Source organism: Lampetra planeri, unplaced genomic scaffold (genome assembly GCF_965212315.1).
Source record: "Lampetra planeri unplaced genomic scaffold, kcLamPlan1.2.h2 scaffold_588, whole genome shotgun sequence".
In the NCBI taxonomy this organism is placed as follows: domain Eukaryota; kingdom Metazoa; phylum Chordata; class Hyperoartia; order Petromyzontiformes; family Petromyzontidae; genus Lampetra; species Lampetra planeri.
Window position 1 is genome coordinate 1 of NW_027615411.1, and position 15683 is coordinate 15683.

At 55.9% G+C, this 15683-nt stretch overlaps 1 protein-coding gene across 1 annotated transcript; it reads right to left on the minus strand.

The window, feature by feature from the left end:
- Positions 1 to 1960: 1960 nt before the first annotated feature.
- On the minus strand, positions 1961 to 11735 carry LOC144741534 (putative helicase with zinc finger domain). Its single transcript, XM_078624053.1, has 8 exons — positions 11663 to 11735; positions 11016 to 11091; positions 8819 to 8934; positions 8706 to 8774; positions 7115 to 7222; positions 5139 to 5633; positions 4302 to 4611; positions 1961 to 2528 (listed from the first exon to the last, which is right to left on the minus strand). The coding sequence occupies exons 1-8, from the start codon at positions 11733 to 11735 to the stop codon at positions 2069 to 2071; spliced, it is 1707 nt and encodes a 568-aa protein (XP_078480179.1). The 3' UTR covers positions 1961 to 2068.
- Positions 11736 to 15683: the final 3948 nt, after the last annotated feature.

Genomic DNA, 15683 nt, shown 5'->3' on the forward strand with positions numbered 1-15683 from the left:
GTGCGTGTGCGTGTGCAAGTGTGTGTGTGTGTGTGCGTGCGCGTGTGTGTGCGTGTGCGTGTGTGCGTGTGCGTGTGTGCGTGTGCGTGTGTGCGTGTGTGTGCGTGTGTGTGGGTGTGCGTGTGTGTGCGTGTGGGTTGTGCGCGTGTGTGCGTGTGTGCGTGTGTGTGCGTGTGTGTGTGCGTGTGTGTGTGCGTGTGTGTGTGCGTGTGTGCGTGTGTGAGAACTAGAAAACAAACACGGGTGGGGTTCTAGAGGACACCATCACAACTATTTAGGAAGAGTGAGCCGGGATTGGGGGGGGGGCACATCGCGTAGCGGCCGGAAAGGAACAACGGCCGGCGGTCGAGACTAACGACGGAGTGGCAGTCGAAGGAGGAGCAGCAGGAGGAGGGAGGGAGGGAGGGAGGGAGGGAGGAGGAGGAGGAGGAGGAGGAGGGAGAGGAGGAGGTGGAGGAGGAGGAGGGAGGGAGGTGGAGGAGGAGGGAAGGAGGGAGGTGGAGGGAGGGAGGGAGGTGGAGGAGGAGGAGGAAGAGAAGTAGCAAGCGGAGGAGCAGCTGCGTCCACTGCGGAGACGGAGCGACAGCGTCATCGCGTCGATCTGCGGGGGAGTGACCGCGACGCGCTCGGAGGGGGGGGGGGGGGGGGCCGACCCCGACCTGTGTGGACCCCAGGGGATGACGGGCGGGGTGGCGACGACGGGGAAGAGCAGAGCGGGCTCGGGGATGCGATCCACGGCGTAGTGCATCTCGCACAGCGGCAGCCGGTTCAGCTGGAACTGCAGCTCCACCTGCGGGGCACAGAGCGGGACGACAGATTTCAGTTCTCTTCAGTTTTCAGTTTCAATTTATTAGGTACTGGCTGTACTACCCGGCTTCGCCCGGGACTTGGATACACCACGCCCGGCCACCTTTGACCCCCCACCCCCCCAGTGGCGATGTTCGCACACCGCACTAGTTACTCGTTTGAGGCCGAGTCGACCTAGGGGAGGCACAGAACCGGTTCAAATAATCCGTCACCGGTGTTGGCCGTGAGCGGGAATCGAACTCGGGTGGCCGGGCTCGACAAAATCGACGCGCAACAAACGAATGCGAAAGTCCCAAACAAACAGACCGGCACACCGCATGTACAAAAGCTCTCAGCCTTATCCACACCACCGGCTCAAAAGAACTGAATGTCAACGGTGCAGAGGTAATCCCGCTTCGCGCATGGACCTCCCGGAGACACGCGGCATCGGCGAACCCTTGCCGACCGCGCCGTAACCGATGAGCCTTCGTCTCGCTGCCACCAGGCGAACCAGTCACCTCGTTCACCACCCCCACCTCGTTCACCACCCCCACCTCGTTCACCACCCCCACCTCGTTCACCACCCCCACCACGTTCACCACCCCCACCACGTTCACCACCCCCACCTCGTTCACCACCCCCACCACGTTCACCACCCCCACCTCGTTCACCACCCCCACCTCGTTCACCACCCCCACCTCGTTCACCACCCCCACCTCGTTCACCACCCCCACCTCGTTCACTACCCCCACACACGACAGCCGCCCCCTGGTTCCAACCTCCCAGGAAGGAGCGGTCGCGGCCCACGCCTCGACAAACTCCCCGCACGGTGCGGAGCAAACCGTGCACCGCATCCTACAAGTTCTTGCCCGATCCACAAACTCAGCGGGGGGGGGGGCGGCCTGTCACCCTCCGACGCAGCGGGATGGAAATAAAAGTGCCGCCTGTTGGCACGGGGCACGTTTCAATCGACTCTCTCGGTTTGGCGGCCTAACCGACAGACACAGCCACACGTGGCCGTTCCTCACCGCCTCTGCATTATCAAAGCTTCTGGGGCGAGGGGGGTGCCCGTGCCCCCCCCCACCCCCCCGCCCCCCTCTATCTCTCTCCCGCTCAGCCCCCGCCCACCGTCGCCGCTCCCACCTTGATCTGCTGGTCGGCGCGCAGCCCCAGCTCCTGGCAGCACTGGCGCGAGATGCGCAGGAACACGTACTCCTTGGTCTTCTCCTCGATCATCGCCTGGTACACCTTGAGCCCCAAGCGCCTCGCCCGCCTGCTCTCCTCATCCTCCACCATCGCCGGCATCATCGCCGGCACCGCCGCCGCCGCCGCCTTCTCCAGCCAGCCCCTGTCGTTCATCTGCTGCCTCTGCTGCTGCTGCTGCTGCAGCTGCAGCAGATGCTGCTGCTGCTGCAGGTGGTGATGGTGCCGGACGACCTCCTCGATCTCCAGCGAGCCGTCCTCGCTCAGCCGCCGAGCGGCCCGCGTCGTGGTCCTCCGTCGTGTCCGTGGCGATGGCGGCGGTGGCGCCGGCGGCGCCGGGCCGCGCCACCGACACGGGCCTCAGGAGCACGGTGCCCACGCTGGTGGTGAGCAGGCGGCCGTGGGCCGTGTCCTCCGACAGGCTGCGGCCCAGGCGGAAGCGGGCGAACAGCTCGCCGCCCTGCGCAAACTTGGCCCCGCCCGAGGTGCCCGTGAGCATGTAGCTGCGCACCAGCTGCAGGTCGGCGCGGATGTTGAACCTGGGGACACGGAGACGGGGGACGGGCAGGTTCGGGGGCGGCCGCGAGGGTGTCGCGGCTATTGGCCCGTTCGATCGTCACGCGCGGCCGGCGAGGGAGCGCTGAGCCCCGTCGCGCGTCCGCCCGCCCGCCCTTTGCGTCGGCGACACAGATACAAGTGCCGCCTGTTGGCGCGGGGCACGTTTCGATCGACTGTGTCGGGTTGGCGGCCCTAACCGGCAAGACGCAGCCACGGGGCCGATTGGTTTTCGATCCGCGCATCGCGCGCGGGGGGGGGGGGGGGTGTGAAGGGGGGGGGCCAAGGAGAGCAGAAACGAACGGATAGCGGGGTCTGTCTGCCCCGTGGACCGTGACGATGACGATGGCGGTGATCACGGGTCGCAGCCAACAGAAGAAGTGCGCGATTGCCGGGGACGTGTGTACGTATGCTGAACTAATTTCGCACCGTACGTAGCCAACCGTGCTGTGTGTGTGTACGTTGAACTTCTTTCGCACCTCACTTAGCAGACCACGCTAATCGGATGTGCGGGGGGAAAAACATAAAAAACTGTTCTAAAGAAATTAGTTTGTCACTCTGGATGATTTAAAAGTGCACAGCTCCAATGGCTTGCTAATAGCTTGTTGTGCATGATGGTCGCCCAGGTTCAGCCGTGCTTAGCTCCCGAGATCGAAGTTGGTCACAGGCGCACACACACACACGCACACATGCCACACACACACACCGCACACACGTACACACTTGACCGCACACACAAACACACACACGCGCGTACAACTACAACCACCATTCGCCACTAGGTGGCGGTGACGTCACTACGGCACTTGTGCCAGGCTATGTGCACGTTAAGGCCACGTGAAGTGTCAAACGCCCGCTGGCAGGAGGTCACAGGACAGACGCACCAGGTGCCACGGGTTGACCGAGATGACTGGCCGATGCACCACCTGTGCCTCCTACTGCGCCAACTTGTGCGTACGAGCGCACGCAAACACACACGCACACATGCTAAGCACAAAAATCAATTAAGAAGAAATGAGATTTCAATCTAGAAGATGATTTCAGAGTGCGTAGCTCCAGTGGGTCTCAATATCGGAAGGAAGAACGGCATTTCAGACGGTCGCACAAGCACTTCTCCGAAAGCGCCGCGCCACGATGCGGAGACCGCCATGTTTGTTTGCCGCCTGTGGTGCTGCTGCAGCCGCGAGGATGAGCGGAGTTTGCGTGGCGATGGCTCAAGCTCCTTGCCACGAGCACCACCAACAACTGACAACGCGAGTCACTGCCTAGCCCGAGCTGCCAGCGCCGCCGCCGCCTCCACCATCACCGCCACCTCCACCACCACCGCCACCACCGCCGCCACCACCTCCACCACCGCGGCCGCCACCACCACCACCACCACCACCCCCGCCACCACCACCGCTGCCACCACCACCACCACTACCACCGCCACCACCTCCACCACAGCGGCCGCAACCACCACCACCGCCGCCACCGCCACCTCCACCATCACTGCTGCCACCACCGCCACCACCACCTCCACCACCGCAGCTGCCACCACCACTGCCGCCTCCACCGCCGCCGCCACCTCTGCCATGGCGGCCACCACCGCCGCCATCTCCGCCACTTCCACCATTGCCGCCTCCACTGCCGCCGCCGCTACCACCACCACTACTAAAACCACCGCCACCGCTATCACCACCGACCTAACCACCTCCATCCACCACCACCCCCCACCACAGCCACCGCCGCTGCGTGCCGCGTGCCACGTGCCCTACCGGCTGATCTCCTTGTACTGCGCCAGCTCCTCGATGTAGAGCAGGTCGTGGAAGCGCCGGCGGTAGTTCTCGGCGCGCAACGGCCGCTGCAGCGCCGGGCTGGAGAAGAGGCCGAGCGGCAGCTCCGGCACGCGGTACAGCTGGGTGGGGCCCGGCACGCCGGCCTCCTCCTCCTCGGCGGAGCCCGCGGCGGGGATCAACGCGGCGGGCACCCCGACGGGCACGCCGAACTCCACGATGGTCACCGACGGGTTGCCGGCGTCCCACCAGTCGCACGACAGCAGCTGCAGGTCTTCCTCGGCACTCGGCACTGTGGGAGTGCGGGGGGAGGAGGGGGAGATGAGGGGCGGGGAGATGAGGGGCGGGGAGATGAGGAGAGGGGAGATGAGCGGGGAGATGAGGGGCGGGGAGATGAGCGGGGAGATGAGGGGCGGGGAGATGAGTGGGGAGATGTGGGGCGGGGAGATGAGAAGAGGGGAGATGAGCGGGGAGATGAGGGGCGGGGAGATGAGTGGGGAGATGAGTGGGGAGATGTGGGGCGGGGAGATGAGGAGAGGGGAGATGAGCGGGGAGATGAGGGGCGGGGAGATGAGTGGGGAGATGAGTGGGGAGATGTGGGGCGGGGAGATGAGGGGCGGGGAGATGAGTGGGGAGATGAGGGGCGGGGAGATGAGGGGCGGGGAGACGAGTGACACGTGAGGATGAGCAGGGATGCAAGGGGGCACACACAGGGATACACGGGGATGTCACGGGGTGGTGGTGGTGGTGGTGGGGGACACACGTGGTAACTGAAAACACAAAAACTCATCAAATAAAAAAGAACCCGCGGCTGCTCACCCAGCGTGTCGGCCGTGTGCACCGTGAGGCTGCGCGCCAGCACGGGCCAGCAGCCAAAGTCGAACACCACCGTCTGGCGGAACGTGCCGTACACGTCCGTGGAGAACTCCACGCTCACGCGGTACGCTCCCCTCGCTCCCCTCGCTCCCCTCGCTCCTCCTCCGCCGCCGTCGTCATCGCCGTCGTCGCCCGCCACCCACTCCTGCCTGCCTCCCGCCGCTCCGGCCGCGAAGCCGTCGGCCGCCCCGTCCGGTCGCTGCCCCGGGCCTTGCGAGGCCTCGGAGGGGCCGCCGGGGGGCTGGTAGAGGGCGGCGGCCGAGTCGGCGTCGCCGCCGCCGCCGCACGGGGTCGGAGGGCGGCCAGAGTCGCCCGGGGGGGGGCGGCGTCGGAGCCGGAGTCGGAGCCGGCGTCGTCGCGCGGCACCACGGAGGCGACGTGGAAGTGCGGGCGGTGCGAGTCGTAGAGCAGCACCACACGCTGCAGGGAGCGCGGCGGCTGGAGAGGGACACGGAGACAGCGATGACGACGACGGTGATGCTGACGATGATAATGATAACGGCGATGTTGATGATAACAGCGATGACGACGACGGTGATGCTGACGATGATGCTGACGATGATAACGATAACGGCGATGTTGATGATAACAGCAATAACGACGACGGTGATGCTGACGATGATAATGATAACGGCGATGTTGATGATAACAGCGATGACGACGACGGTGATGCTGACGATGATGCTGACGATGATAACGATAACGGCGATGTTGATGATAACAGCGATAACGACGACGACGATGTTGACGATGATGCTGACGATGATAATGATAACGGCGATGTTGATGATAACAGCGATGACGACGACGGTGATGCTGACGATGATGCTGACGATGATAACGATAACGGCGATGTTGATGATAACAGCGATAACGACGACGACGATGTTGACGATGATGCTGACGATGATAATGATAACGGCGATGTTGATGATAACAGCGATGACGACGACGACGATGTTGACGATGATGCTGACGATGATAATGATAACGGCGATGTTGATGATAACAGCGATGACGACGACGACGATGTTGACGATGATGCTGACGATGATAATGATAACGGCGATGTTGATGATAACAGCGATAATGACGACGACGGTGACGCTGACGATGATGCTGACGATGATAATGATAACGGCGATGTTGATGATGACAGCGATAATGACGACGACGGTGACGCTGACGATGATGCTGACGATGATAATGATAACGGCGATGTTGATGATAACAGCGATGACGACGACGGTAATGCTGACGATGATAATGATAACGGCGATGTTGATGATAACAGCGATGACGACGACGGTGCTGACGATGATAATGATAACGGCGATAATGATGACAGCGATGTTGATGATGACGACAGCGATAACGACGACGCTGCTGCCGCTGCTGATAACGAAAACAGCGATTGGGCACAGGGAGGAGGGAGGACAGAGAGAGAGAGAGGACGCAGCAGGAGATGAGAGAGAGAGAGAAAGGCGAGATGATGTGGAGTTTCGATTTAAAGATTTCGTGACTGCAGGGATTGATCTTCTTGGTTCTTTCGGTAAAGTCACGTAGAAGGGAAATAATAAAATAAATAAAATAAAACATAATAAAATACAATTGTCACGACGTTTCGGCCACAACGCAAGCAGCCGTCCTCAGGTGGAGAACAGGTCTGTCATTCAGACGCTGTCATTCAGACAGACCTGTTCTTCACCTGAGGACGGCTGCTTGCGTTGTGGCCGAAACGTCGTGAGAATTGTATTTTATTGGCTTATTTCTATTATTTTGTTACTTCTCTTCTACGTGACTTTACCGAAAGAACCAAGAAGATGACGTGGAGTGTTAGGGGTGGGTGACAAGAGACAGAGGCGACGTCCCAGCAGCGGAATGATCGCGAGGGCGACGACGGTGAGGGAGCGCCTCACCTTGCACGCGAGCACGAACTCCCAGGTGGCGCTGAATCTCTTGCTGCTGACAGCGAGCGTGAGGTCCTGCGAGTGGGTCACGTCCACCCCGTCCACAAACTCGCTCAGCTGTGAACGCACACACGCAGAGGAGACAGATTCACCCACGCGCGCCCACCACCTCGCGCCGCCTTCACCGGAATGCCGTGGCACACACACAGACAGAGGTGAGACAAGGCCATAAAGAAGGATGTCTCTGGTGTATGCCAATCGGTTTCACAGACAATGCATATACCATCAGAACATATTTGTTTGAATGATCACCGCAAGGCACACAGAGAAACCACGCCTCTGTGTGCCTATGTACGTCTCTCTCTCTCTCTATGTATCTCTGTGATGTCTGTCTCTGCTTATGTGTCTGTCTATATGTCTCTGGTTCTGTGTTTGATCTCTCTCTCAAATGTAGCATTCTCAGGAAGAACGTAATCAACCAGGTAGGGTGTTTGACTGTTATGTTATCCGACTCTCTGTTGTTGTATTACATGACATTTCTAAGTATTACTAGATTTGTGTTTCTATTTCATTTATACCTGATGACGATTGCTTGTGTTGCAATCGAAACGTCGTATGCTAGTATTTAATTTATTATTTTCTCTTTACACGTCACTTTACCGAAAGAACCACAGAGTCATTCCTGCAGTCACGAAAGCTCCAAGTTAAGTACACACACCGCTCCAGGTACTCATTTGATGCCGAGTCGACCTAGGGGAGGGCCCCTCGGGACCCGTTCAGATATTCGCCACGATTATTGTGGGAATCGAATTCGAAGAATGTTTACACACACATATAAAGACAAAGATCCCCCGTAGAGCCTAAACAGACTGTTGGGGCAAGTTCTGTGAAGGAGCACCCACACACAGACACACGTACGCACGCAACCGCGGGGAGAGAGACACGCAAACTCCAGATATACAGCAGGGGTTGCCAGGGTCGGGATCGAACCCACGGCTTCCTGCATACCAGGCGAGAGAGTAGCCGACAATGACGACGATGACGACAACGATGATGACGACAATGATGACGATGACGACAAAGATGACGACGACAATGATGATGACGATGACGACAAAGATGACGACGATGATGACAACAACAACGACGATGATGACGATGACGATGATGACAACAACGACGACGACGATGACAATGACAATGATGATGATGATGACGTCGATAACAACAACGACGATGATGACAATAATGGCGACAACAATGACGACGACGACAACAACAACGATGACGACAATGATGACGACAACGACAACAACGACGATGACGACAATGATGACGACAACGACGATGACGACGATGATGACGTCGATAACAACAACGACGATGACGACAATAATGGCGACAACAATGACGACGACGATGATGACGACGATAACAACAACGACGATGACGACAACAATGACGACGACGATGATGACGATGACGTCGATAACAACAACGACGATGACGACAATAATGGCGACAACAACGACGACGACGACAACAACGACGATGACGACGACGATAACAACAACGACGATGACGACGACGGCCCACTCACCACCGCCTCGGGATTGGGCGCCGTCATCCAGCGCTCGATGAGGCTCTCCGAGTATCCGAGCGCCGCCTCCTGCCCCCCGCACGGCGTCTCACCGCCACCGCCGGCGCCGCCACCATCGCCGCGCGCGCCGGCACGGATGGCGTGCCGCCGCCGCCACTCGCCCAGCTCGGCCTCCGAATGCGCGCAGTCGCACTGCGGCCCCAGCGTGCACCAGCCCAGCTCCAGGAACCTGCGGGGGGGGTGGGGTGGTGTAGCGATGATGACGACGCGGGGAGGCGAGGACGATCGCGATCGCGACGACGGCCGACAAAGAAGGAACTCAGAATCAAAAGAGGAATCTTCTTGGTGGTTTCGGTAAAGTCGTCACGTAGAAGGGAAGTAATAAAATAATAAAAATAAAACATAATAAAATAATTCTCACGACGTTTCGGCCACGACGCAAGCAGCCGTCCTCAGGTGAAGACCAGCGTCTGTCGGGGAGACAGCGTCTGAATGAAACAACACCACGCTTGGAGCGTATATTTAAGCTGCTGGGTTGGAAGGGGGGAAGGGCGCCTTCCAACCCAGCTTAAATATACGCTCCAAGCCTGGGGTGTTTAATTCAGACGCTGTCTCCCCGACAGGCCTATTCTTCACCTGAGGACGGCTGCTTGCGTCGGCAAGACAGCGTCTCATTCAGACGCTGTCTTTCCGACAGACCTGGTCTTCACCTGAGGACGGTTGCTTGTGTTGTGGCCGAAACGTCGTGAGAATTATTTTATTATGTTTTATTTTTACTATTTTATTACTTCCCTTCTACGTGCCTTTACCGAAAGAACCAAGAAGATGAATCCCTGCAGTCACGTAAGCTTTAAATCGAAAGAGGAATCTTCGGGAGTTGCTTTTGGCGCTCTACGAGTAAAAGCCCATCAAGCCGAGAAGCTGAGAAACTCTCCGAGTAGCTCTCAGCGTCTGAGCTGCGGGGTAAAGGGGCGGCTCGGTCCGGCAGATGACGTAGAAGCGTTCCAAAACCACGGATTTTAAACAAAAGCCGCACTTAATGATAATAGCAATCATAGCAATCGTGTTCTGTAACCTCACACTTCCAAACTTTTAAAATCTCGGGTGAAAACTCATGTCTTTAGGACTGCTATTTGTATTTAGTTTGTTGACCTTCCCCAAATTGGCACGGTTGGCTACGTACGGTGCAAAAGAAGTTCACCGTACCGCCCAGTGCTTCGAGGACAGGAAATGCTCGTAAAATCGGACCACGCTGCAATTGTGCACGGCTCCGAAAGGCCGTAAGACAGAATGTGAAGACGATTCACGTAAATATACAAAGTCGCAAGAGTCTAGGGGCGTGGCAACGGTTGCCAGGGTATGATGTCATCACTCTGGCCGCACCAGCGGCCAATCGGCTGCCAGGAAGGCAACCGCCATGCAACATGGGCGCCGTGATGTCATAGCCGCGAGAGTGTCAGCCGGCCGTTGGCAGCCGTCAGCATATTTGAATTTGACACGGAATTTATATTCTTTATTTGTGACTTTAATCAATATCGTTGTTGTTTATCGTCATTTTGTTTTAAAAAAATCGCGATGGGCGAAAGAGCGATCGGGCATCACGAAACCCCCCCCCCCCGATCCAGCAGTAACTAATTGGCGTGTTGTTCACGTGACAAACCTCACTGGCAAAGGCGGAGCCAGGATTTTCAGACACATTTACAAATAACGCGATCTCACCCAAAAACCTTTATTATGAATAATATTGGTCGCGAAAGCCTGCTGCTACGTGTTAAACAAACACACCCCCCCCCCCCCCCCCGATCGTCAGAAACTCGCGCACGATTGACCGAGCTCCACTATCACCTGCGGCGTCGGCGGGAGGCAGAGGGAGGACGAATCGGTTGGGCAGGGAGCAGAGGTCGCAACCAGGTACCCGATACCCGTACCCTACCCGATACCCGGCTACCCGTACCCGGCCTGGTACGGGTACCCGTTTGCGACCCTGGTGCGACCGGGCACGGGTAGGCCGTGAGTCACTGGTGAGTCACCGTTTGTCACTCATTTCCCAACGTCTTGTCTCTTCTCACAATTCAAGTTCCTAGAATCAACCCACCCGCGCCTGCAACATGGCATCATCCCAGAGGTCGCAATCGGGTACCCGATACCCGTACCCTACCCGTACCCGGCCGGGTACGGGTAGGGTACGGGTACCCGTTTGCGACGCTGGTGCGGCCGGGTACGGGTAAGGAATCAAAACCCGTTTGCGACCTCTGGCGGGGAGTGAAGCGGGGGGGGGAGGGTGATGAAAGCGTTGCCGCTGGGGCTCACCTCTGGCACAGCGCGTAGTCCTCGGGGTTGCTGACTCCCCTCGGGGGCGGCCTGTGCCTCCACTCGTACTCGCTGCCTGCGAGGGGCGGGCACGCGGGACAAAGATGAAGGCAAAGCTCCCCCCGGCGTAGCCTTCGCGGACCTTTGGGGGCAAGTGCTGTCAAGCGAGTAGCAGCACCTGCGAAGGCCGGCACGGCGCACGAGGATTTTTGCACATTTTTCTGTACGGTGCTTTTTCTGCAATATTTTGCTGTCTTTTCTTGGATTTTCTGTTTGCACTCAGTCACATAGTCACTTTAAGATGTTTTTTTGTTCGTGTTTTTGTTTTTTGTTTGTTGCGGTTGCGCCCGATTCAAGAGCCGCATGGCTCACAGGGCTCTACCTAATCAATGAACTTGAACGAGGGGGTGGGGGTGGGTGGCCGAGTGCCTTGTCCGTCCACCCACCCACCCTTTGTCTCACCCAGTGGCGATGTTTACACACAGCACCAGGTACTCATTTGAGGCTGAGTCGACCTAGGGGAGGCCCAGGACCTGTTTGGATAATCGTCGCCGGTGTTGGCCGTGAGCGGGAATCGAACTCGAGCCCGCCGGGTTTGTAGCGCTAACCGCGCCACACCCACGCGTCGCCAGAGGTACGGGCGGTACCAACGGCGTTACACTCGCTCCTCAAGAGCTCGAACAGCCTGGGTTCGAATCCAGACTCGGGCGCCTTTCGCATGGCGTTGATACGGTTTGGTTTCCGCCTGTTCTGCAGAGTGAGAGTGGCAGTCGTGTGAGAAAGTGTGTCAGTGAGTCTGAGAGTGAGCGTGCATGATGTGAGTGTGTCAGTGAGAGTGAGTGAGCATAATGTGAGTTTATCAGCGAGCCTGAGAGTGAGTGAGTGTGCATGATGTAAGTGTGTGTGTGTTAGCGACTCTGTGAGCGAGTGAGTGTGCATGATGTGAGTGTGTCAGTGAGAGTGAGTGTGCATGATGTGAGTGTGTCAGTGAGCCTGAGAGCGAGTGAGCGAGTGTGATGTGAGTGTGTCAGTGACTCTGTGAGTGAGAGTGCATGATGTGAGTGTGTCAGTGAGTCTGAGAGCGAGTGAGCGAGTGTGATGTGAGTGTGTCAGTGACTCTGTGAGTGAGTGAGTGTGCATGATGTGAGTGTGAGTGTGTAAGCAAGTCTGAGAGCGAGTGAGCGAGTGTGATGTGAGTGTGTCAGTGACTCTGTGAGTGAGTGAGTGTGCATGATGTGAGTGTGAGTGTGTACGCAAGTCTGAGAGCGAGTGAGCGAGTGTGCATGATGTGTGTGCGTCAGCGAGTCTGAGAGTGAGTGAGTGAGAGTGTATGATGTGTGTGCGTCAGCGAGTCTGAGAGTGAGTGTGCATGATGTGAGTGTGTCAGCGAGTCTGAGAGTGAATGAGTGAGTGTGCATGATGTGAGTGTGTGAGCGAGTCTGAGAGTGAATGAGTGAGAGTGCATGATGTGAGTGTGTCAGCGAGTCTGAGAGTGAGTGAGTGAGTGTGCATGATGTGTGTGTCAGCGAGTCTGAGAGTGAGTGAGTGAGTGTGCATGATGTGTGTGTCAGCGAGTCTGAGAGTGAGTGAGTGTGCATGATGTGTGTGCGTCAGCGAGTCTGAGAGTGAGTGAGTGAGTGTGCATGGTGTGAGTGTGTCAGTGAGTCTGAGAGTGAGTGAGTGTGCATGGTGTGAGTGTGTCAGCGAGTCTGAGTGAGCGAGTGAGTGTGCATGGTGTGAGTGTGAGTGTGTCAGCGAGTCTGAGAGTGAGCGAGCGAGTGAGCGAGCGAGCGAGTGAGCGGTAGTGTACTCGCTCGTTTTCGCTCACTGGCGAACACTGGTGATTATCTGAACTGATCCTGGGCCTCCCCTAGGTCGACTCAGCCTCAAATCAGTACCTGGTGCAGTGCGTAAACATCGCCACTGAGGAGACAAAGGCGGCCTTGCGAGCCTTCATAGGTGCTCGCCAACAAGTACTTGCCCCAACAGTCTGTTACGGCTATACGGAGGATCTTTGTCTTTTCGTTTGGTTGTCTACCGAAGGTATTTGGTAGTCCTAATTAGCGCAAGGGAAACACACCACACCCTTGGGGCTAGAACCACGCCCAGGAGAGACATAGTTGTCTGCTTAACCCTTATCACGCTAAAGTCAGCCCCTCTCTCTTTCTGTTGAGATCTTATCTGGTCTTTCGAGTTCCAACCCGGTTCAACAAATCCAACTCAAAACTCGAAATCGAGCGGCAGCGTTTAAGGAGGGAGAGGACGTGACAGCTTCTTGTAAGTGTGGATGTTGGACTTCTTTCGCACCGTACGTGGCCAACCCTGCTAATCGGAGGTGCGGGGGAGAGGACAACCAAACTAAACACAACAACAAGCAGTTCTAAAGATTTTAGTTCGTCAATCGAGATTATTTAAAAGTAGATAGCTCAATTCTCTTCTAGCCCCGCCCCCTCCCCCTTCTAGCCCCGCCCACCTTCCCCTTCTAGCCCCGCCCCCCCCTTCTAGCCCCGCCCACCCCCCCTTCTAGCCCCGCCCACCCCCCCCCCCCCCTTCTAGCCCCGCCCACCCCCCCCTTCTAGCCCCGCCCACCCCCCCCCTTCTAACCCCGACGACCCCCCCCTTCTCGCCCTACCCCCTCCCCCTTCTAGCCCCGCCTCCCCCACCCTCCCAATCCCCAACTGCCACATTTAGATAAGCTCCTCCCCCCTCCCCTGAACCAGTATATAAGATCTTGTCTCTTGGATTTCTCTTCACTTGCTACAGTAAATTTGGCTGTGACGGTCCCACCTGAAGACGGAGACTTGTGTTGCCTCCGAAACGTCGTGATTTAATCGAGATATTTTAATTTATTATTATTACATTTTATTATTATTACATTTTATTATTATTGTTTAAAATCCTTTATATTAAGTTCACTTGCTTGCTTGCTTGCGCGCTTACGACCGTGCAAATCGTTCGGTAATTTTTTAACCCACTTCCCGTGATCCAATCGAGCTGACATTTTGCACACAGACTCGTTGTGCGTGAGAATTTATTTTCGTGAAAAAAAATTTCCATAACTTTACACTTTTTAGGAATTTTTTTTTTATATTTAATTACCAATTGCTTAATGGTGGCAGGCAATCATCTGACCCATAGGTGGCAGCCATCTCAAGCCAGAGGACGAGAGGACTCTAGCCGCCACGCATATAAAGGATTTATAGTGAAAAACTTTGTTTTTACGGGTTAATTTTTTACCTACGTGACTTTACCGAAAAAACCTAAGAGTATGAATCCTTGCAGTCACGAAAGCTTCGGCTTCCTAACACCGTAAGGAAAGAGCGTCCCGGCCGGCCACGGAAGCGCATCTGTAGGCGCGCGACGCGGCCGCCGACTTTGTTCGACATTTCGCGACGTGCCCCCAGCCACGAACTAAATGCCGTGAAATCATCCGAGCGGCAACGGGAAACACTCCACAATCCGGCGGCGCGTATCAACCGGAGGCGTTTCGTCGTCAGCTAATCTGAACAGACACAGAGTTGTGAGCTGCGATGCATCCAGCCGTGCACAGGAAGGGGAAGTTGGCTGTTTTTGTCGTGGTAAAGCGAGCGACCGGGGGGGGGGGGGGTCCGACGCAGGGAGCGCAATCATCTTTTTCTTTGGTATGGATTCATAGCAGCAGATTAAATACGTCATTTTAGATGTTTCGGTAAAGTCACGAAGAAGGGAAATAATAAAATAATAAAATGAAACTTCATAATAAAATAAAATGAGATTTAATCTGCTGCTATGAATCCATACGAAAGAAAAAGATGATCATTTTATTATTATGCTTTATTATTTTATTATTTCCCTTCTATGTGACTTTACTGAAACATCTAAAATGATGTATTTAATCTGCTGCTATGAATCCATACGAAAGAAAAAGATCATTTTATCGTATTATGTTTTATTATTTTATTATTTCCCTTCTACGTGACTTTACCGAAAGAACCAAGAATCTGCATCCCTGCAGTCACGAAAGCTTTAAATGGGAATTTCTGATGTTGTTATCCACTCAATTGTCTGTTCAGACGCAGAGTGGATTTCGCCCGTTACTCCTTGCAAGAAGCGAAGAGAGGGGAGTGCTTGCAACGTGGGTCGGTCATTTGAGAGTGGCGGCCACACTCGATTCGCCATTTGTGGATCAGGTGGCCACAGAGGGAACGCGTTCGGAGCGGAAGCGAAATGCTACAACGGGAAGTAACGCTTTTTACAAGGACGAAATGAATTGGGCACTCACTGTTTGCAAAGTCAAGTTCCGACTTCGAATCGTCCTTCTGCAAAAAAACAAAACAGGCAAAAATCGAATTAGGACGAGGGCGCCATCCTACTCGAATAAACAAAACCTCTCCTGGAAATTCCCAAAGAAGCTCCGACATAAGGAGCTTCCCAGGCACGCGAAACATCAGAACCAGTGCCGGATGATCCCAGTAGCTACAGATGTAGCTACTGGCCACGCACTTTCAAGGGCCCCGCGCTAAATGCTTTCAAGCTATCAATTCCGGTTCAGTCATGCTGCACTTGCTCTATTACTATAGTACAATACCACCTTCAACTTTTATGAACGACTGGGCGATTTGTCGTATTATCTGGCTGTATAGCAAATTAAACAATACAATTACTTTACTGTGCAAGTAAAAAAATGTG

Excerpts from the sequence above, each read along its gene's own strand:
- LOC144741534 (XM_078624053.1), bottom strand. The coding sequence starts at position 11,735 with ATGCGAAAGGCGCCCGAGTCTGGATTCGAACCCAGGCTGTTCGAGCTC. Across the intron at positions 5,634-7,114 it reads AGTTCGTGCTCGCGTGCAAG|CCGCCGCGCTCCCTGCAGCG; the intron begins GTGAGGCGCTCC and ends GTCCCTCTCCAG. Across the intron at positions 2,529-4,301 it reads CAGTACAAGGAGATCAGCCG|GTTCAACATCCGCGCCGACC; the intron begins GTAGGGCACGTG and ends CCGTGTCCCCAG.